This window comes from Amblyomma mixtum, chromosome 2 (genome assembly GCF_055824585.1).
Source record: "Amblyomma mixtum isolate Tamu chromosome 2, ASM5582458v1, whole genome shotgun sequence".
Classification (NCBI taxonomy): domain Eukaryota; kingdom Metazoa; phylum Arthropoda; class Arachnida; order Ixodida; family Ixodidae; genus Amblyomma; species Amblyomma mixtum.
Window position 1 is genome coordinate 89,963,110 of NC_143013.1, and position 21,640 is coordinate 89,984,749.

Sequence of the window (21,640 nt, forward strand, 5' to 3'; positions counted from 1 at the left end):
GTGGCTAGGCGGGCTCAGCCCTTAGTAGCCGGCGTGCTTGTTGGTTTCATCGCCATCCTCAGCTGGTCGCCGATCATGGGCTGGGGAGCGGCTGGCCTAGACCCAACTAGCACAGGGCCCCCACCAGGTTGTACCAGCAGCTGCATTCGCGGGTAGTCGGCGACAACCGTACCAGGCGCTCGCAGCCTGTTCACAAGAGTCGGTCCGGCGCCGGCCAGAGAAACCGGAAGTGCGGCCGGAAGCAGCGGCGGACTGGGCCAGCCAACTGAGTGGCGGGCGACGGAAGTATTGTTAGTCCATAAACAGAAACTGTTCAGACAGAAGGTGCAGTAAAATCAGCTAGACTAGCTCATATTAGTATGCACAGATTATATATATAGTTTTCCTATCCAAGACGCAAGAGTGCCTGCCGAAATGCACCGCAGCGTCACCTGGCGGACCTATAATTTGCTATATACATTGCACATGCCAGAAATGAACGCTTATAACGCGGCCATGACTGCAGAGATCCAGGCCTCGAGGTGACACTTCCACGTCCTGGACACTTCTGCCAGTGATAGTGCGTATTTCTTTTAGTGCATTGATTCATCTGGTCCAGGACATTTGCTACAGTCGTACATGTGTATTAATTGCGCCCTTCCTTTCCTCTAACAAGTTTATTTTTATTATTAAGAACAGCCCCTCCCCTCCGCAACTATTTATTTTGGCATGCAGTCCATCGATATACCTTCCACTTCGTGTTACTTTATCCAAGAGAACTGAAATACTATTGCATACAATAGCAGGAAAAAACAATATTTGGGATATTGTAAAACATTTTAAATCTCTTGAGAGGTTGACAGCTGGGGGTAGAGAGGAAAGAATTTATTCCTTATAGATTCAGATTCTCAAGCAAGTACCACCGAATGTGTGACCAGCATAAAAATAATTACACATCAACATCCCTAGTACAGAATGTGAATGGAGGAAGTCGAAACAGCTATGAACATAGTGCAATGTAATTGCTATCGGAGGGCCATTACAGTTTAGTTCTCTTAAGCTGTGAAGGGTGGGTATTTCTTTTTCCGACTCATATGTAGGTGAGCCATTCCAATTTCAGGCGCCATTCATTCTTGGAGTACAAATTCAACTGGAATTGCTGCAAGTACTTTTCCGTGTCGATGTGCGCCGCGAACTAACTCCTCCCCTGTACCGCGCCTCTTTCGCGCTGCCTCTTCGCCGAGTATGTCCAGTGCACACACCCGCTGGCGTGGGAGCCGGGGCGTCCCTCTCCGCACGGACCAGGGGCAGCTGCAGGTTGTTGGGGTCCGGGTGGAGCCTGGTGGGGAAACGAACTCCGTCCCCTGGTGTCGTGAACACCGGAAACACCCAGAGCCATTTGACTGGACCGAAAACCTGAAATGGGGGCAACGTACAAGCGAGAAAAATAAAACTGTGTTAACCATACTCAAGAAGGGCCAGGGTTGGGGCTGTTGGGTAGTCAACATGAGGATCCATATCGCACAACATTCAAGGGACACAACACGTGTTGTGTCCCTTGAATATTGTGCGCTATGGATCCTCATGCATATCTTCTAGTAATACTTAAGTAGCCACCAGAGAGACACTAAGAACGTTGACGCAATGACACCAGGCGGCCCTTCCTGCCTTCGTTGATATTTGTTTCATGTCAAGCATTCTCGGAGAAAATTTTGAAAATTGAAATCTGTTGTAAAAATATTGAAGGTAATGATCTATTCTTCCTATGCGCAGGAATATCTTCTTTTTAAAATTCTTGCATCGCTCGCGTGGAGCAGCTAAGACTGCCATGGGAAACCAATGGGGAACGTTTTTGACAATACCAAAAACGTGAATAGTAAGAAAATGCAAGCCTTTCGCAGGAACATCTGCGAATATATTGAATAATATAGAGAAATCTTGCAATATATAAAGATACGTTCATAAACTCCTCCCAGTTAAAAAATGTTTTTGTCAAGTATTGCACGCTATGGTCCTGCGCTATGTTTTCACGTCTTCAGCTATACCATGTACGCAGAATCGTTATTGGAATACTTGCAACCTATCTCGCCGAAATCAAAGATAATGCTAGCCGCTAGCTCCTGAGACAACAGGTTGCCAAAACGGCCCTCATTTTGGCACTTCCCTTATATTAAGGGGTATCGAACTCGAGTTCGATTATTGTACTCGCGCGGGATTCAACCGCATTGTATTGTGGCGCAGGAATGAGATATGAACCGCCTATTACGAGGTAAAACACATTGTTATAAAGCACCGGTACACAGTGATTTCATATTTGCGATATAAATATTTCTTACCCAGAAATAACGTTCAGGCTGAGTGTTAAGAAGAACAGTGCTCATGATTAAAACAGAAGTTTAGTATCTTAATTTTTAATGTGCCATTGGGTTGACTGATGGATTCTTACGTGGACTAGAAACACGCTGGGTAATAACTTCTAAAAAACGACGCACAGGGAGGGCAGCCATATTAATGACGATCACCTTGCGATGTATAATGTACACACCAGGGAATTAGTACACAAGAGTTTAATGCCCTAGCATGACTGGCCGTGGTGAGCGATTTCAGCAATCTGTGAATGGTCCTCCTGCATTACACAAACAGAAAAAAAATACCAGGAAAAAAGTCCCACAGGACGGATTCGAACCCACGAATTCCACGGGGGAAGCGAGTACGGAACGTCATAGACACGACGAGTGGTATATCACGTGATAAATAGAGGAGAACACTGTCTGAGGGGCAAGGCGGCAGCAGTGGCAGCGGTACTTTCCATGGTGTCATCCTAAGCGAACAGAAGGTGGATGACGTGTACAAACTCCGCCTCCGTTGACGTACTGAACGCCTATAAAACCTCCGCGCCTCGCCCAGTCATATCGGCCTCGCGCCAAACATGGACCAGAAAAAATGGGCAATGCCTTGGCGTGTCTTAACATCAGCCTACCCAAATTCACACCCTATAATGCGGTGTGAACAAGACGGTGGTGGCAGCGGTGAGGATGGTTCCGCAGTAGTTGAGAGTGAACAAAAGAAAGTGCTTACAATGGCCAACAAAAGGTATTTGCAGCGATTTGAAAAATAGCCAAGCAGTCGTTGGTGTGGTCAACTGTTAGCGCATTCAAACCTTGCTCTCGCACAGCATGACGTGTCATTCATTTTTACATTTCACCGTCATCAAAATGCAGCCGCTGCTGCCCGGGTCGAATCCGCAATCTTAAGCTGAACAGTTTAAAGCCACAGCTGACGATCTACCGCGGCTGGATCAATTTGTTATTTTTTGCACCGTTACTGGAGAACAGGGTATACACATGTAGTCAAGCATCGTTTTCAAGAATAAACAGCTATGAGTGCAGTGTCAATCTTTTTCAATCTTCTTTTCCTTTGCGTAGCAGTAATGTCCGACACTGCTTACACGCCTGCGCTTTTTGTGATCTGAATGCAAAATGTACAGTCAGGCCGGAATGAAACGCGAACACGCATATGTAATACATTTCTGCTTTGCAGCGAGATGTTCCTTTACAATCTATTTTCGATTATGCATTTCAGTAGGCCCTTTACCCAGACACATGATTCAGGCAAGTTGTACACTTCAGCTGAAAGTAGGCAGGTAAAATATTTTGTTTTCTTGACATGCTCTGTTTGTGTTTCATTCCGACCTGACTGTACATCAGCAATGCCGCTCGCGCTATCAGAAAACAAAGCAATTCCGAGAAGATATTCTTGCACTTTCGCGTTCAAGTTCGACGCACAATTTAGAAATCTTGATGCATGAAGTTATATTACGACGTGTTGGGGTAAGGAAGAACACAAGTGGGGATCAAATGTACTTCGCCCAAACAACCTGAAATCGGAGACGGGTAATTATTGTGGGACTCCAGCTGTTGTATGGCAGAAGCTGAATTGAGCGGAGCCTGAAGATTCCACTCAATGTTGTTGTTGTTTTTGTAGTAGTAGCAGTAGTTTTTAATATAGTACTACCACTAAATGCCTCGTTTACTGCAAGGAACGCATCGAAGCTCGCATGGTTGACGGCATACTGCAGACACACATGATTTTGCCATACGGGTTACTTTATCCTCACTGCTCTATCTGGATCATTTAAATAACATGAAGGAGAAAAAACTCAGATACTTGCATACTAAATCTTCTAGTCTTCTGTGAGCCTGTCTTGAGTCCTCTACATATACCGTGAGAATTGAACACAAGAATAGTTAAACGAGGGCACTACAAATCCTTATTTCCCTCTGCTCTACTTCACCTCACCTTCGGCCCATTAGAAACATATATCGTACACACTTTGTACCAGGGAAGGATGAGCTCTGTAGAGGAACAGTGCAATACGAGTGTCATCCGCCTTTGGCGCGTAAAGCAGATTTGTCATACAGGTATTTAAATATGTGCAAGACAGATAATTGACGCGGTTAAGGAAACAAAAGGTTGAAGAGCACAAGCGAATACCTGCACGACGTTCTTGGTGCGACCGATGTCGAACGAGTCATCGGGATCCCTGAACACCGTGGCTCGCATGTTCTCCAGCGTTGTGATGTTGCGAAACAGGTGGTCCAGGTGATGGCTGAAGAAGCAGCCAAGGCCGAAAGAAAGGTAGACCCCGGCGGCGACCAAGCCGTTAACGCTGAGCGTGGCAAGTGAAAAGCCTAAGGAGAACCAGGACGTCACGGCGTGCACCACGGACGTGGTCGCCGTGAATGCGGCCAGCACAGCACCGTAGACGAGCGTCAGCAGAAACGACTTTTGGGTCGTGAAGGAGACGCAATTGTTGAACCATGGGCAATGATGGTCCATCTTCGGCACACACCTGCGACGCAGCGGATCGTGAAGTGTAGCTTCTGTAACAAGTAAGGAGGCCACGGCACATGGTCGGTGCTGTCTGACATCACGTGGGGCCCTACCGAGTTGCGTGAAAAGACTGCAGGTAGCCGTCCCGCTACCTGCAGCTAATTTTGGCCAACAGTGTGGAACCCTGGGGTCGAATCTCTCATTTCTGACTTAGAATCAATTCAAAACCGCGGTTGTCGCTTCATTCTTTCCAACTATCATCGTACTAGTAGTGTAACTGCCATGAAAGCTCACCTTTCCCTACAGCTCCTTTCCCATTTCAGGTCAATAGCTTCATTATGTACTTTTCACAAAATTTATCACAATCCTTATCTTAAAGAGAAGTTATTAAAAAGACGACCCTCTATTTCAGCACGCATTGATCAACGCCACAAAGTTTGGATCCCTCCTTGTCGTACAAGATGTTTTCACGATTCATTCATACACAGAACTTGTGTCAGCTGGAATCACCTTCCCCACAATATTGCTGTAATTACTGATACTGCTGCATTTCGTAACACTGTCATTAATTTTATATAAGTATCTGTCTATAACTTTGTTAATTTATTAGCTGCTGTTTTCTTTTGTTTTTTGTTTTGTGAAATGCTGCCTTTTGTTAATTCTGTTATTGATTTTATACCAATTTGTGCTGTAACTATATTCAATTTTTCTAGTTGCTGTTTTGTTTTTGGTACTTTCATGTATTCCCACTCCCCTCTGTAGCGCCTAACGGCCCTAAGGGTAAATAAATAAACAACTAGAGACTACGGAGGACTAGTTAAGCTTGCATTTTGTAGTAGCTGGGGTCCGTTAATTCATTCGTCGGCGTAGCCTAAACTTCGGACACCGGCTGAGCTAATTTTGGCCAACAGTAGTGTGGCCATTGTCTTTCGCATTCGGCCAGGCAGTGATGCATTACCTCCGCTTAGCATCATCTCAGCGATAAACAGAACCATGGCAGTCGACATTTATGTAGATTATTAGAAAAATACAGGCTCATTTCCATTAAACCATAGCAATTAAACGTAAATCTTTCTAACCACATCTTAAACTCGCATCTTTGGCATGGGGCCCTGTCGAAATAACGCCTCGCTTTGCTGTGAAATTCAGTTAGCGTTAGAAATCGAAAACATCTCTATATCTGTCCTCAGCGATCACGGCTGTTTACTTCATGGAGACTGTGTGGCTGCGTACCTCCCACACCACGAGCAGTGGTGGGTGCGGTCAGGCTTGATGCGGCCACAGGAGCCGCAGTAGCGCACGCAGCCGTCTAGACCCAGAGTCAAAACTCCTCGCTTGTCGCCCAGCTCGTCGAGGTAGCGCCGCTTCTCGTCGAAGTCCTGGAGTGACTGCAGCCGCTCTCTCTCGCTCGCACTGACGTTGAAGGAGACTGGGATCGGGGCGAAATCTGCAGACATTCGCGGGTGGTCAGCAACATAGCGTTGTGCAGAACAGACTCGCATTCATGTAGATCTTGAATTCTTTTCGGCAGAGCGTGCAGAAAACGAACACCGTTATTTCTTGGCTCCTTAGTGCCGTGCCTCCCTGAAGGAGGCAGTGGATGTGGGGGCCACGTCAGTATGGCTTGAAAATTCGACAAGCTAAGTGTTGCCGTTGAAAAATGGAATAAGCAGTAAAAGGCGTTCAAAAAAAGAAAGCACAGTACAAACACTTGCCTTTTACTACATTCTGAGGACGGGGTATATTCACTTGGGCTATGATAACTGTGATAAATTATGATAAATTATTCTACTGGAAGAAATGAGTCATGAACCACAGATAACCCAGCGACCTAACTTCTCAGTCAGGACACTCTTGTCTAGTGCTTGGTATACAGAACTTCCGCGGGGTTCCGGATAAGAACAAACTCTTGTTTCTTCTTCATGGGCACCTTCATGAAAGCAAAAAATATTTCAAATGCTACATGGTCTTTTGTAACACAAGGCATGCTTAAATAACCATTGTAGCCACTAGTCGATATGTGAAATTTTACGTTGTGTTTTTGAGCACGTCTGATTTGGCCAACATGCAAGGTGTGGGATACTTCATATCCATATTGTACAATATAACAATGCCTAACCACCGGCAAACTTAAATATTGTTTTTTTTTTAGTGCAATGCTTGGCACCAATGCAAGATAATTTTTGTGCACATACACGTGGCAATAACTACCCAAGAGATCTCAAAGCAGGAAAATGATGACGGTTAGTATGTCAAATCAGAATTTTACGGAAACTTTTGCGAAGAAGACAGAACGTTATACATTATGGTTATCAATACGTAATGCAACATTAAGCGACACCTGTTAGCTGAAGTGAATATAACATTAGTTATTCATTACTGTCTTCTCTATAGGGTGCGCGTGACGTCCCTATGCTTCCAGTCATGACGAGTGTCGTTACGCGTGACCTCACCGCATGCGGACCAATCAGCATGCCATTGTTTTACGCCAACGCCAACGGTTCAGAACCGGGAAACATGGCCGCAATAGCGGTTGCTGTAAAGCTCGGAATAAGTGCAAGAGAAGCACTAAATCAGTACCAGCATTTTCTAGCTAGCCGACTTGAATAGTAACGTTCTCACCATCCTTTCCCAGACAGGGTCGTTTTCTGCCAAGTTTACCATAGACTTATTTGCTGAAAAGTACACGCACAGTGGCAGCCCCTTTGCCATTTATGGATAGTAAAAAAATTTCGAGACTCCGTGCCCTTGGTAAGGGAGAAGAAGCAAAGCGATAGGGGCTTTACTGCTGATAGGGGAACTCGCCGACTATAAGCAGTACGTACTCTCAATATAAGGATCTCCCGGCTCACACAAGCTCAGCTTGTGCATTTGCGGGAGCGAATGTGCCATCTGAGCTCACCCACGTTCCCTTGTGGCTCTCATCCACTCTCATTCTCATTTTCTTTGTGGCCTACGTGATCAGCACTATTCAAAGCCAGCAAATAAACGCTGGAGTTTTATCTCACAATATACAACAGTGACACCATGTATACGGCCCTAAAAGTCGGAACATGATGGCTACCAACCCTTGCTACTGTCCATACAGCCCTGAAAGTTGGGACATGATGGCTACCAACCATTGCTACTGTCCATACAGCCCTGAAAGTCGGGACATGATGGCTACCAACCCTTGCTACTGTCCATACGGCCCTGAAAGTCGGGACGTGACGGCTACCAACCCTTGCAACTGTCGACAACCCGACACGTGCATTCTCAGTTGTGGAAGCTGCCGTACAGCGCTGTACGGGCAAGTGCAGGCCAGCGGGCTCACGTACCCGTGAGTGTGGTGTGCGCGAAGGACCAGGCGCAGAGGAAGAACAGCGCGTGGAAGGCAAGCACCAGGAACACGCGGAGCGCAACGGTCTTCACCATGGTGGCGCAGAGGACGTGCACGTAGACGTAGTACGTGCCCCCAAACACCGCCAGCACGGCCACGACGGGAAGCCATTCCACCAAAGGATGGTGGAAACGCGGCGCACGTCTGGGCATCGTCCGCTTCTTCTTCTTCTGCTTCTTCGGTCCAGTGTGGCACGCGCATGCCAGGAGCGATGGAAGCATGGGCCGTAGCCGGCTACTTTTGCGCAGTGAACACCGTACAACGGAAATCGTTACGAAAACCTCCGCAGGGTTTACTTAAACGACTCCAACAATCGTGACCAAATTTTGAAGATTGAAAACTTGTAAGATACGGCTATAGAAATACTGAAGCTTATGCTCCATTCTTCGGATATGTAGCAAAATCTTTCTTTTATATTATATGCAGTTAAGACTTCCATAAAAAATCAATGTGGAGCGCTTCTGACCATAGAAAAAACGCTAACCGCAAAAAAAAAGAAATATGCAACACTGCCAACAAGAAATCTGCGGGTACATTGATTGTTACGGTGAAAGCTTATAATATATTAAAAAAAATCGCTCATAAACTTTTCTTCTTCAAAAATGCTTTTGTCCAGAATTGTTGGGTCTGAGAACGCACCATTTTGAGTCCTTTTAGATGGAGACCGTCTACATCATGGGGCGCATATAGGCATGTACGCCTCTACTCTGAGATAGCTAAAGTGTGGGATCGCTTAGCATTACCCGTCAAAGCTTGCCCAGTCAGCGTTGCTGGAAAATTTATACGGCATATTGCAATAACTGGCGGTGTCATAAGTTGCTTTCGCAAAATGGTGGTTTGAGCTAGTTGGTACATCTTTAAAATTTCACCAGCGCTGCGACTAGGAACAAGAAACAGAGAGATTGTCATCTGAACAAACCCGGTGTGTCTAATAAAAAAGCATGCTTACCACTGCTTAACAGGGCAAAGATTAAATTCAGACATCCAGATCAGCTGACTAGGGAGTTGTGTGAAGCCTATCACATTCACAAGAACAGCGACACGTGCGTTAGCACACCATCTGTAAACTTACATGAATGTGAAATTTTGTATCTAGATTCGTAACTTTCTTTTGCGTGCTTTTTGCGGGAAGCGCAGGCGCTTTGGGTTGTCAGTTGTGTGCATATAATCTGTGTTTTTTCAAATAAACTTTCAGTTGTTAGGAGCGCTTGTCCTTGTCTTCCTTCTCTGTTTCTTGTTCCTAGTCGCAGCGCTGGTGAAATTTTAAAGTTGCTTGCAAGCCATTCCATACGCCTAGGCGATTTTATGAATTGTAGGCAATTCTTTGCTTTAAGAGTTAAAGGCCATCAGCAAATTTGGTAAGACAAGAACTGCAAACATACCCTGCAACATTCGATTCAAGGTTAACCCAGCCACACATAACCTAAACTCAACTCATTGAAGGTATTATGCTGCTGAGGAAATCCCGGAAAGAATTATAGCGAATGATTAGGGCCTTAATAAAAAGGCGCATGGCAATGATAGGCTCAAAAATCTTAAAAATACACTTAGTGTTTAGGAGTCTGCAGAAAGAAACAAGTTTGCAATAGTTGCGGAGTAATAAACGTTCTCAGGGTGTGCATTTATTTTGGCCATTTATTGAAGAGAAATGTGAAAGATATGAATTCAATTATCAGAGAGCGAGAATGAATATGAGAGCGTTAATGCTTTTGTAGCGTTAAGGCTACAAAATTTTGCAGGCGCTCTGCAGTTGTAAGCCAAATATTAGCGATATATATCCCGTAGGTGGGGTAATTAGTGTTACTTTCAGATTTGTGCGAAGTGGCAACTTGGGAAAAGAACAAAGAATCATATAGCTGGAATAAGCCAATGCCAGCAAGCTAATGAAAACAAAGTAATAGAACATGGTTAAAACGCAGAAATAGAGGAGAAAAAATTAAGTGCAGGTAGATTCAGTTTGATGATCGAAACTCCAGAGCAGCTGACAAGAAGAGAGGTTGACAGTGGTGACAAGCTTTAAAAATGCTCCCACGAATGATAAAGGCCGAAAACCGTTTCATGCATTCTCTCGCTCGCCTACATTTATTTCTGGCTTTTGTTTTCCAGTCTTTCTGATCGATACGGACAAATTCCATACCATGCTGTGTGAGTGAGGCGCGAAGTGTCGTACCCCCTGCGCAAACACTGAGCTACCCGTGACAGTCCCACGAATTTCCGCTCTTTCGCAAGCTGTTGATGGTATGAACCGCCTTTCCGGGTCCCCTACTCCATTTAGCGGTCTGGCTGCTCTTCAAATTGACACGCCTCGCTGTGCGTAAGCTCCGTGTGACGTGGAAACATGACCCGTAATCCACGCATGTCGGGAAGCCATATTAGTCGGCCATTGATACGCTATCCCACAGCCATAATCCTCCAAAAGCCCCCGCCTAAGCTCACAGCGCGTGGCAGCCGACACGCGACCTTCCGCAGAACTTCCCGCCCTCTCCTCCTTTCCCTTTTCCACAGTTCAATGCCAATCTTTCTTCCGGTGGCGGCTCGCTAATCCACTCGGAAGTCAGCAGCACCAGCTCTCGTTCCCGGCACCCCGTGGTACAGAACGCGAGAACAGAAAGGAGCCAGGCCAAAGCACAATAAACACTGGGAAAGAAGCGCGGCTTGGGAGAGCGCACTATGGCGCCCATCTTCTCGCGTCGAGCCGGGGATCTGTTTACTAGCGCGATCAGCAGGGTAAACGGACGCAAACTATTCCCATGTTTTTACCCGCGATTTTTGTGTCTCCTGGCGAAAAGTAAATTGATAGATGCGGACACAGCGAACTCGTTAACGGCTGTTTCTGTTTTAGGTGAATCCTGATGTGGCCCAATGTGTGCAAATGTCGACGGAAGATATGCCAGTTTTTCTAATCGCGCGAAAAGAGTCGAAAATTTCGAAAATTTTGTCGATCATTTCGTTCACTGATCTGGTGCATCGCGATGAAGGCGAAAAAATCCTAACGTCCCCTCAATACACATCTCTTCAAATCTTGCGAAACCGCGGACTGCGCTGCTTTGAACTGCACTAAAAGTTGTAGGCGTTTCATCTCACAGTTGTGGCCGCCGATAATTTCTATTTCAACAATTTCGGTGACATTACGCACACATCGCACTAGACGCATTGCTTATAAAAATACACAGTAATATATGTAACCGTAGAATGTGGCAGTTTAAAATGAGGAGAAGGCAATAAAGATTTATAATACGCGGAAAAATCAACGGAATGGGAAGCGCCTGTATAAAAGGAAAAAAAAAACTGACAAATGAAATGAAGGCAAATATGGCTGCCCGCAACAACTGATGGCGGAAAAAGAGATCATTATGCTTCTAAATCTACGCAGAACAACAAATTGGTTTTTGTTAGAGACAGTTTTTGAATTCGGACGCAAAAATTGAAAATATCGCACATTTTATTTGTCTACTGTATAAACTCTAGCGAGCCCCTCATCTCTCTATCCTTGTCTGAGCAAATCGTTTCGGTGTAATTTAAACGCGCAGCGTTCTGTCATTGCGAAAAATCAACATAAAATCACCATTTACCTTCTTTTCCTCTTCAGCAGAAATTATATGCAGATACCGAAAAAGCCAACCGCAGAAAAGCTCAGCATCAGCATTCACAGCAAGTGAATGTGTGACTACCACCGAATATATACGAAACGGCTCTGGGTTAGTACCTACGCTTGGCCAGCCGTTATACGCCATAACACCGGTGTCTGCAGCCAAACCATCCGGTAGCTGCTGGAAAAATGGGCTCTGATGTGTCTGCAGTCATGATGACGACGGACTCTATAATTATTGAAATTTTTGACGCCCTAAGGCGCTGTCCATTTTGCCGCATCTTTTGAGAATGCAGACCTATAGACAAGGCTGCAAGCGCCACGGGCAGCAGCACTCAAAAAGCTGACTGAACGAGAATAAGACGTCAAAATCAATTCGCACAATGGAAGCATCGTTGCGCTGCATTGCTATGATAAGCATGTAATTAATCAATTTTCTCCTGCATGCCTAATCATAGAGCTTGCAGCGCATGCTCATTCGTGTATGCTACTTAACCGATCCCTCTTTTTTTTTTAAACTGAAATGATCATGCCCCAATCAGAAGAAGTTTCAAATATTAATCAAATTTTTACATTGTCGTCCGATCTGCACAAAGCACTGGCATGAAAAGCTCTTTCTTTAGGTGATAAAAGGTCCATGCCCCGAATTCTTTGAAAAGAAAAAAGTATATAGCCACCGTGGTGGCTCAGTGGTTATGGTAATCGGCTGCTGGCTAAAAGGCGTGGGTTCGATCCCGGCCGTGATGGTCGCATTTCGATAGAGGTGAAATGATATAGTCCTGTGTACAGAGCGATTTCAGTGCACGTTAAAGAATCCCAGGTGGTAGAAATTATTTGGAGTCCTATATTTCACGGCGCCCCTCATAGCCTAAGTCGTTGTGGTACATTGAACCCACAAAACCTAAAACGAAAGAAAAAAAACGTTGCTGCTAGAATCCAATTAAGCTTGCTCAAGTGTGTCTGCAGGCAATTAAATAAATTATTCGGTTAGGTATCCGAGGATGCTGGATAATAGTACCATAATTATAAAATGCACCTTCGCCAAAGTGGATAGCTCTGAGCACGTCTATCAGCCAAGTTCTCTCGTCCGTCTAATTGTGTTCTAGTAAACCTGGCGATTTTCGTTCTGTTAGCCACTACAAGGAAAATAAGGCATACATCACAATAGACACTGACTCCAATTCTCGCAAAAACAAAAACCTATGGAACAGTTTTTCTCTATAAAGCAGAGAAACAATGAGACGAGTTTGTTGAGGTATTAGCGGGGTCGCAGCGGAGCACCAGACCGAGACGACCAGCGTGGCAGGCTTCTAGTTCCGGACTGCCCGTGCCGGGCGTGCGCCCCGAGCACGCGCGGTCCATCTTTATTCTCTTTCTAGCGCGCTTTGTAACGCCGATCTTAGCGCCGGCGCTTTATAGCGTCGCCGGGCGCTATAGGGCCCCCCGCCTAGACGGAACGGCGAAATGTACGCGCCGACGGGGCAGAGATGGATTAGCCACAGCGGCAAGCAGGTCTGCAGGTGGGCCGGCAACATCTGAGGGAAGCTCCTGGGGAGGTGTCTCGAGGTACGCTGGTTTGAGTCGGTCGAGGGAGACGACCTCTTGACGACCATCGAGCAGGATTGTCGCTGACTTTGTCGTCCGGGTGAGGACGCGGTACGGGCCATCGTATGAAGGGGTAAGAGGCGCCTTTACAGCGTCTCGCCTGAGAAAAACGTGCGTCGAGGAAGCAAGGTCCGGGTGCACAAAGACTTGATGGGCAGTTGAGCGAGGCGGCACTGGGCGCAGGTGCTGGAGACAGTCCTGTAGGCGGTGAAGGTATTGCAGGGGTTGGGACGAGGGAGCCGAAGGTACGAACAAGTCTCCGGGAAGCCGCAGGGAGGTACCGAAGACGAGTTCGGCCGCCGAACAGCCAAGGTCACGACGCAGGACGGCGCGAAGGCCTAGGAGCACCATAGGGAGGTGATCTACCCAGTGCTCGCGATCCAGGCGCGCAGTAAGGGCAGCCTTGAGCTGGCGATGGAACCGCTCGACCATGCCGTTGGCACAGGGATGGTACGATGTGGTGCGGCAGTGTTTAGTGCCGAGTAGCCGGGTGAGCGAAGTGAAGAGGGCGCATTCGAACTGGCGGCCGCGATCCGTGGTAACAATGCCGGGGCAGCCGAAGCGGGAAACCCACGTCGAAACGAAGGCTCTGGCAACTGTTTCCGCAGTAATGTCCGGAATGGGCACGGCTTCGGGCCAACGGGTGAAGCGGTCGACCATCGTCAGAATATACTTGTAGCCCTGAGAAGGGGGAAGCGGTCCAACCAGGTCGATATGAATATGGTCAAAGCGTGATCCAGGCGGCAGGAAAGACTGAGGGGGAGTCTTGGTATGGCGTGTCACTTTGGTGGACTGGCAAGCAAGGCACGAGCGGGCCCACTGGCGAACGTCGGTGTCAATGTTCGGCCAGACGTACCGCTGGGTAACGAGGCGCTGCGTGGCCCGAATGCTAGGATGGCAGATGTCGTGAAGGGAACGGAAAATGGCACGACGAAAGGCCTCCGGGATGAACGGTCGCGGTAGAGCCGATGAGATGTCGCACCAGAGTGATCCGGGCACAAACGGATGAGGCACGAGCTGCAGACGGAGTGCTCGAGGGTGGTCACGCAGGGCGTGCAGCTCAGGGTCTTCAAGCTGTGCCCGCGCCAGGGAGGGCCAGTCCACAGCAGGTGGAGACACGCCGATGGTGGAAATGCGTGAAAGTGCATCAGCTGCCTCGTTGTCGGTGCCTTTGATATGTCGAATATCGGTTGTGAACTCCGATATGTAGGCCAGCTGACGAAGTTCACGGGCGACGTACTTCGAAGAGTTCGTACGGAACACATACACCAGAGGCTTATGGTCCGTGAGAACGTAAAACGGCTGGCCCTCCAAGAAGTGGCGATAGTGCTGGATCGTGGAGTAGATAGCAAGCAGCTCACGGCCAAATACGCTGTAGCGAGTCTCAGCAGGCTGGAGCTTCCGAGAGAAGAAACCCAGTGGGTGCCACTCGGAGTCAATCTTCTGCTGGAGAACCGCGCCAATGGCCACGCTGGAAGCATCCACCATGATGCGAGTAGGCGCGGAAGTCCTAGGGTGGATGAGGACGACTGAATCGCCGAGGGCTTGTTTGGCAGCCGTGAAAGCGGCCTGAGCTTAAGGGAGACCAGGAAATCGCAGAGGATGAGGACTTCGTGGTGCGGAGAAGGTCAGTCAAGGGGTGAAGAAGCTCGGCGCAGTGTGGGATAAAGCGCCGTGAAAAATTCACTAGGCCCAGGAACTCACGAAGCTTGCGTAGGGTAGTTGGTGCTGGGAAGTCCTTAACGGCCTGGACGTGAGAAGGCAATGGACGAATTCCCAGCGCCGAGATGTGGTGGCCCAAGAACTCGAGCTCAGAAGAGCCGAAGACACATTTCTGGGCATTGACGACCAAGCCAAACTCTTGGAGGCGTTGAAAGAGTTCCCGGAGGTGACGCTCGTGGTCCTGTGGAGTACGACTCGCGACGAGGATGTCATCGATGTAGGCGAATACCGCCGGGAGACCACGCGTCACTTCAGCGATGAATCTTTGGAAAGTTTGAGCTGCGTTGCGTAGCCCAAAAGGCATGCGCACGTACTCAAACAGTCCGAAGGGTGTAGTGATGGCCGTCTTCGGAATATCGGCCGGCTCAACAGGGATTTGGTGGTACGCCTTGACAAGGTCCACTTTACTAAAGATCTTGCAGCCATCCAGATGTCCAGTGAAGTCTTGGATGTGTGGAAGGGGATAGCTGTCGTGGACCGTGTGAGCGTTGAGAGCCCGGTAGTCGCCGCACGGACGCCAGTCACCCGGATCTTTCTTGGGCACCAGATGGAGTGGTGAAGCCCAACTACTGGATGAAGGGCGAATAATACCCAACTGGAGCATGTGGTCGAATTCCCGTTTGGCAATAGCCAGACGCTCACCGAAGAGGCGGCGCGGGCGAGCTGCGACAGGTGGACCAAGCGTGACAATGTGGTGGGTGATACCGTGCTTGGGTGGCTGACGTAAATTACAAGGCTTCGTGACCTCGGGAAAGTCTGCAAGGACTTGAGCATACGGGCATGACGGAAGCAGAGTTCGGATTCCAGTGGAAGCGACAGCTGATATAACGCCAGTGATGGAAAGGCGCGTCTTGCTGTCGATGAGACGATGGTGACGCATGCTGACGTCCAGATCAAAATGCGTCAGGAAGTCGGAACCGAGGATGGGCTGATGTACATCGGCGACGATGAAGACCCATCGAAACGTGCGCCGTAGGCCAATGTCCAGAGTGAGGGATCGGAGACCATACGTTGCGATGGAGGTTGAGTTGGCCGCACGAAGAGTAGGTCCATGTGACTTGGAAGCACGGTCTGCTTTGGAGGCCGGCAGTACGCTGACTTCGGCACCAGTGTCGATGAGGAAGCGCAGGCCAGAAATGCGATCCATGACGATGAAAAGGCGGCCAGGTTGAAGAGCGAGGTCACACGCCGCCGTCAGTGATCTCGCTGCGCGTTTCCCGACCAGTTGCATGGTGGAGTGCAGCGGCGAGCGTTGTGCTGGAAAGTTCGGTGATACCAGCAGAGACGCGGACGGCGAGGACTGGACAAGTGCGGACCACTCGGGGAAGACGAAAGGCGGCGAGGTGTTGAGGATAAACCATGCGGGGCATGAGAGGACGTCCGAAGGGCATCGATAGAAGCGGCCAGCTGATCGATCCGGGCCTCTAACCGTGAAATGACGGTGGTCTCCGGTGGAGAAGAGAGGGCGGTGACGGAAGGAGAAGCCGCGTCGTGGACTCGATCAGCGAGCTGGGCGAGGCGGTCAAGGGTCAAGTCGCCCGCAGCAGCCAAGACGAGGCGGGTGGACTGCGGCAAGCGTTGTAGGAAGAGCTGCCGCAACAGTGCGCCGTTCAGGTCTGCATTGGTTTCGCCCAGGAGCTGCCGCATGCTATTGAGTAACTGGGAGGGGCGGCGGTCTCCAAGCTCTTCGTAGGTGAGCAGCTGCTGGAGGCGCGCACTCTCTGACGCCGTGGTGCGGTCCAGGATGCCCTGCTTTAGTCGCTGGTACGGAGTATCGCCCAAGGGTGCAGCGATGATGTCCGCTACCTCTTGAGCCACCTCCGAAGGCAGGTTGGAAAGCAAATGACGAAACCGAGATGCCTCCGAGGTGACGTGGTGCAGATGGAAGATGGCTTCCACTTGGGCGAACCAGGTCTGCGGACACTTGGGCCAGAATGTTGGTAGGCGGAGCTGGAGAGCTGCGACATCCCGTGGGCGCAAGGTAGCGTCAGGCAGAAGGCCGCCTGAGGGCGGCAGGTTGCTGGGGTCGGTCATGTCTTAGGCCGGAGTCACTACTGTTGAGGTATTAGCGGGGTCGCAGCGGAGCACCAGACCGAGACGACCAGCGTGGCAGGCTTCTAGTTCCGGACTGCCCGTGCCGGGCGTGCGCCCCGAGCACGCGCGGTCCATCTTTATTCTCTTTCCAGCGCGCTCTGTAACGCCGATCTTAGCGCCGGCGCTTTATAGCGTCGCCGGGCGCTATAAGTTGTCACGAATTGTTTTTGAGTCCAGCAGCTTCTTTAGAAAGCTGTATTGCCTTTTTTGTCAAGTGAAGATGCCTTAAGTTGGATGGTGGCCTCGATTTGTGTACTTCTTTTTCTGCTCCTGGAAAAGATGCCTCGAGTTGCATTTGGGGCCACAATTTTCGTTCTTTTCATGGCAGCCTTCTTTACTCTTCAGTTCTGCTTTTGTTAAGATACCCCTCTTGCTAGTGTCGAAACACTGGCTTTCAGTGTGTTAAAAAAAAAATAATCGCGCAGTAAAGGTTAATTCGTTTCATGCTTTTTATCCAAGCCAAAGCTAAAAGCGCGTATTAGCTCGCGTATCCACTTCCCCTGTGTGCCGGCGCTAATACATTAAAGCGCGCCGCCCGACCAGCTGATGCGTGCGTAAAGCGAATGGGCGACTGCGCTCAATCTATCGTCCATCCCATTCAGCTCGAACAGTGGCGTTCCCTCTTATCCTTCCTCTGCCCCAGAGAAATAATATGGCACTGGAAAGCGAGATATACGGAGTGTGCCACGGTGAGCGGCCGCTTATGACTGTGTCATTGATGGCACATCTTTCAGATTATAATCCCGATATGCACTAAGCCCGCAAATCCGCCTCGTTTTCTCCAAAGCAAACAGTTCTTTAATTAATCTAAATGTTTTTTTTTACAAGAAAACTTTATGTTGGACTTTTCTCAGACGAATGGCGTCAGAATATTGCTGCCGACGCAATAGCATACCGTAGCCGAAAACCCGGGGCTAATATTCTGTCCTAAGAAAATTTACCTGAGGTTGACAGGGGCCATTAGGTTCAGCTGGCCTTACTAAACGGCGCTGTCGGCTATTGGCCACAAATGGTCACGCGGTCCACGTTGGCCAGGCATTGGGTGCGCCCCGAGATCGCTTTTATTTTTGCACTTGAGAAACTTCGCTTTAAAACGTGGCTTTTTCTTGTGTGTTCAGAAAAGACGTCAGCAGAGGGTGGCGCCAACTAGAGCAGCAAATAACAACTACAGCCGTTCATCGTAGTTGGCTTTGGAAGCGCTGAAATGCGTTGTTTGTCAGCTTTAATTTGGTTTCAATATATTTGCACATTTTTGTGGCCACGTCTTTCTCACTGCATTTGTTAGGAGGTGCCCCCTGAGTTCTTAACCACCTCAAGGTTCGTAGCCACGGTGTTCCCAGTCTGTACAAAGTTTATTTTCCTACCCACAGGGTGACAGTCAGCTGACCTCTCAGTTTTGACCTAATTGAAACCGGGGGACTTCAAAACATTTGTCACGTTGGAAGTTTCGCAAATGGTATATAATCTAAGAGCTATAAGTACACTTTTTTGGAATTTTGGAAGCCTTGCCGAGAGCAGAAAAGAAGTCAGCAGCCCCCGGACAAGGCCGCGCTTTGTTTCTTTCTGTTTGCCCTCCCTGACATCTCTATGCGGTCGCCTCTTCAATATATCTTTCCCATTCCTCCTTCCCTGTTAGCGTTTCATTCATCCCCGCTGGCGAGGCCTCTCTAATAGTGATCGGTGGCCGTCGCGATCACCGCGCGCACGTGTGCGCCCGCTAATCCTCCCTCTTTGACGCAGCCACCGCGAAGCTACCGACTCTTGGCACCGAGGTGAGATACCGTGGGAAAAGCCCTCGGCACGCTCCGACCGCGGGGCTAGCGCCGGCAGGCATCGTCTTTGTATGTGGGCTGTCATGCACCGTCAAACGAAGCCGCATTCGTTCTCCATCGCGCGCCGCGTTCGCTCGGGTGACGAAGGGCTCAAGAGCGACTTTCTGGCAGCGGCTTCCTTTCTGGGATTAAGCGATTAGGCCGGGGCGCCGGTATCGCTGTCGTGTCCATCATCTCTTGGCCCCCTGTGTTTGTGTTTATGCTCACGGCGTTCGCATATGCAAGGAAATGTCTGTGTGTGTGCTGTGTGCGTACTTACGTATGTATATCTGTGTGTTAGAGCACCCGAAATAATCAGTGGCTCAAGCTACCGTGTTATATGATACTCTCAACAGCAAAATAAAAAGCGGAAACTTTATTTTGGTGCACTCAATACAAGGTGTCAATACGAGGCGACTATAGGTCGCGAGGCAGCGGTACGTAGTGCAATAATTTTTTTCTCGAGCACACGCATTCCATAATTTTTTGTCGGCGACAGTAATCGCTCGCACAAAACAGCTCTACTGGCTTCCACTCTGTGGCCATTCGAGCAATTTGATTAAACAACTGCCGCGGTGGCTCAGTGGTTATGGTGCTCGGCTGCTGACCCGAAAGACGCGGGTTCGATCCCGGCCGCGGCGGTTGAATTTCTTTGGAGGAGAAATTCTAGAGGCCCGTGTACTGTGCGATGTCAGTGCACGTTAAATAACCCCAGGTGGTGGAAATTTCCGGAGCCCTCCACTACGGCGTCTCTCATTGCCTTAGTCGCTTTGGGACGTTAAACGCCATAAACCAACCAACCAAACCAAAACTGCTATTAAGGCCACAACCACGCATTTCTGCTCTGATGACGTGTATATTTCTCTAGAATACATAGGCAACTGCGTTTTCTTCATAGACTTTCACTGTGGATCGTTTAACTGATCGTTTATGGATTTTTTAACTAAGCAACACTCAAAATATATTGGCGAAGATGGGACTTCTTGTCGTCTCCTCCTTTGCGAAAGTTGCAAGAGGACGATGCGTATAACGAAAGCCTCGCTGCGGGCTCAGCGGTGAACACAGTGGCGTGTCCTATTTTAACAAAAGGCCGAAAATTCTACTAGAAATACTGTGGGTTAGTATCGCTACTGTCACATATAGATTTCATTCGCCTGAGTAAAACTTGACCGGGGATGAAAACTAAGCGCAAACGTGCGCAACCAGAACTATTGTTGTTGTCCTGCTTTGAACCTGCCTTGACTGGTTGATCAGGTTAAATACGTGACCGTTGCAGTGGTCAGCGCGGTCATATGCAATCGCCCCTTCCCGCATATCCTAAGCCTCACTCGGTCTGTCTGGTCGCTGCTGCCCTCGGGAACGTATTATGTCCTGGCGTCCTAGCGGGGTGCTCAGGAAGAAAATAGGAAAGTTGTTTCCAGCGCGCTTGCTCAGCACGCCGTATCGGCAGAACATCAGATCTGATGGGAAGAGGCTTCCCTCATCGCCTAGGAAAGAACCAGCCTTTCAAGGCTATACCTTGAGTCACTGGTGATTTAGTCCCCAAAGGAAACAGTTAATCGCAACAAAGGCAATCTACCGCCAACGTATGTAAGATGCCTTGGACGATTACTGAAACGTATTGAAAGGACGTTTCTCAAGCTTAGTTTGCAGTCGACAATGGTTTACGTATGGAAGCCGAAACGCCGTCATCTATTGACCCAAACCTTTGGTCGGCGTTAGCCTATCACGGTGAAAAATGTGCCTAAAAAATGCGAACGATACCTTATAATTCAGATTATATTTTGCCCCCGCACGCGGGCTGCGGGCGCGCTCCTACTCTCGGCACCAGTCGCCATCTGTCGGCGCGCGCGGCCGGATCGACTGCGGGTCGCGCCGGTGCCGCGCGTAGAACGCGTGTTCACGTGTTCATTTCTATCATTGTTGCGCTCCATCAGCTAACGTATGAAGGTGTGTGCTGTGCATCAATACTCACATTTTCCCTTTACCAGACAGTATTACGGTTATCTTGCGCGCAGTTACTCGTTAACGTGACATCCGAAGGAAGTCGGCCAGGTAGGGTACGGACTGGAAATCGGTACTTATAGGCAGATTTCTGCGCTCGCGTGTCGTTTGTTGCCGTGTTATACGTGCGCTATCACCTATGATAATTTTATGCATGACAATGTAGATTTATTGATTGGACTCAATGGTGTAGTAACTGGATAGGCGAGCTGCAGAATGAAGGTTGTCCTGGCGAAGCGCTTGTTTTCGATCACCAATACGTCTTAGGCATCGTTGCGCTGAGCTTGCTCTTGTTCCCATTAAACACATTTCGTGCACAGGATTGTAAGCACGACCGCTACCAATTTCAGTTTCTTTTTCCACGCGCATGTCGGAGGGATCGGGTGAGGGGGTAAAGGGCTTACCGTAGTATCTTTCTGCTGTTTATATCTACCTTATTAGGCATTATATACAGGAATTTATTACATTCTGTAACACATAGCCAAACGACTACGCAACGCTTTCACACGCGGCGAGAGCTGCCGATAAAAACACGACTTCGGGCCTTAGAATTCGTGAAGGCTGAAGGCCCGCTGATAGAAGTAGGCTAGGCAAAGGCCACCACCGGGCTTCGGTCAGTTAGCT

The 21,640-nt window shown here is 48.7% G+C and overlaps 2 protein-coding genes across 2 annotated transcripts in view; both read right to left on the minus strand.

The window, feature by feature from the left end:
- Positions 1-510: 510 nt before the first annotated feature.
- Positions 511-21,640, minus strand: part of LOC149360099 (palmitoyltransferase ZDHHC20-B-like) — a 78,522-nt gene continuing 57,392 nt past the window's right edge. The window contains exons 2-4 of the mRNA XM_089569192.1: positions 6,046-6,259; positions 4,474-4,831; positions 511-1,395 (exon numbers count right to left, since the gene is read on the minus strand). Of these exons, the coding sequence (XP_089425318.1) occupies positions 1,126-1,395; positions 4,474-4,818 (615 nt within the window). The 5' untranslated portion in view covers positions 4,819-4,831; positions 6,046-6,259 and the 3' untranslated portion in view covers positions 511-1,125. The remainder of the gene's footprint in view (positions 1,396-4,473; positions 4,832-6,045; positions 6,260-21,640) is intronic.
- On the minus strand, positions 6,021-8,412 carry LOC149360100 (palmitoyltransferase ZDHHC15-like). The gene is made up of 2 exons (XM_089567785.1): positions 8,130-8,412; positions 6,021-6,259 (listed from the first exon to the last, which is right to left on the minus strand). The coding sequence occupies exons 1-2, from the start codon at positions 8,410-8,412 to the stop codon at positions 6,021-6,023; spliced, it is 522 nt and encodes a 173-aa protein (XP_089423911.1).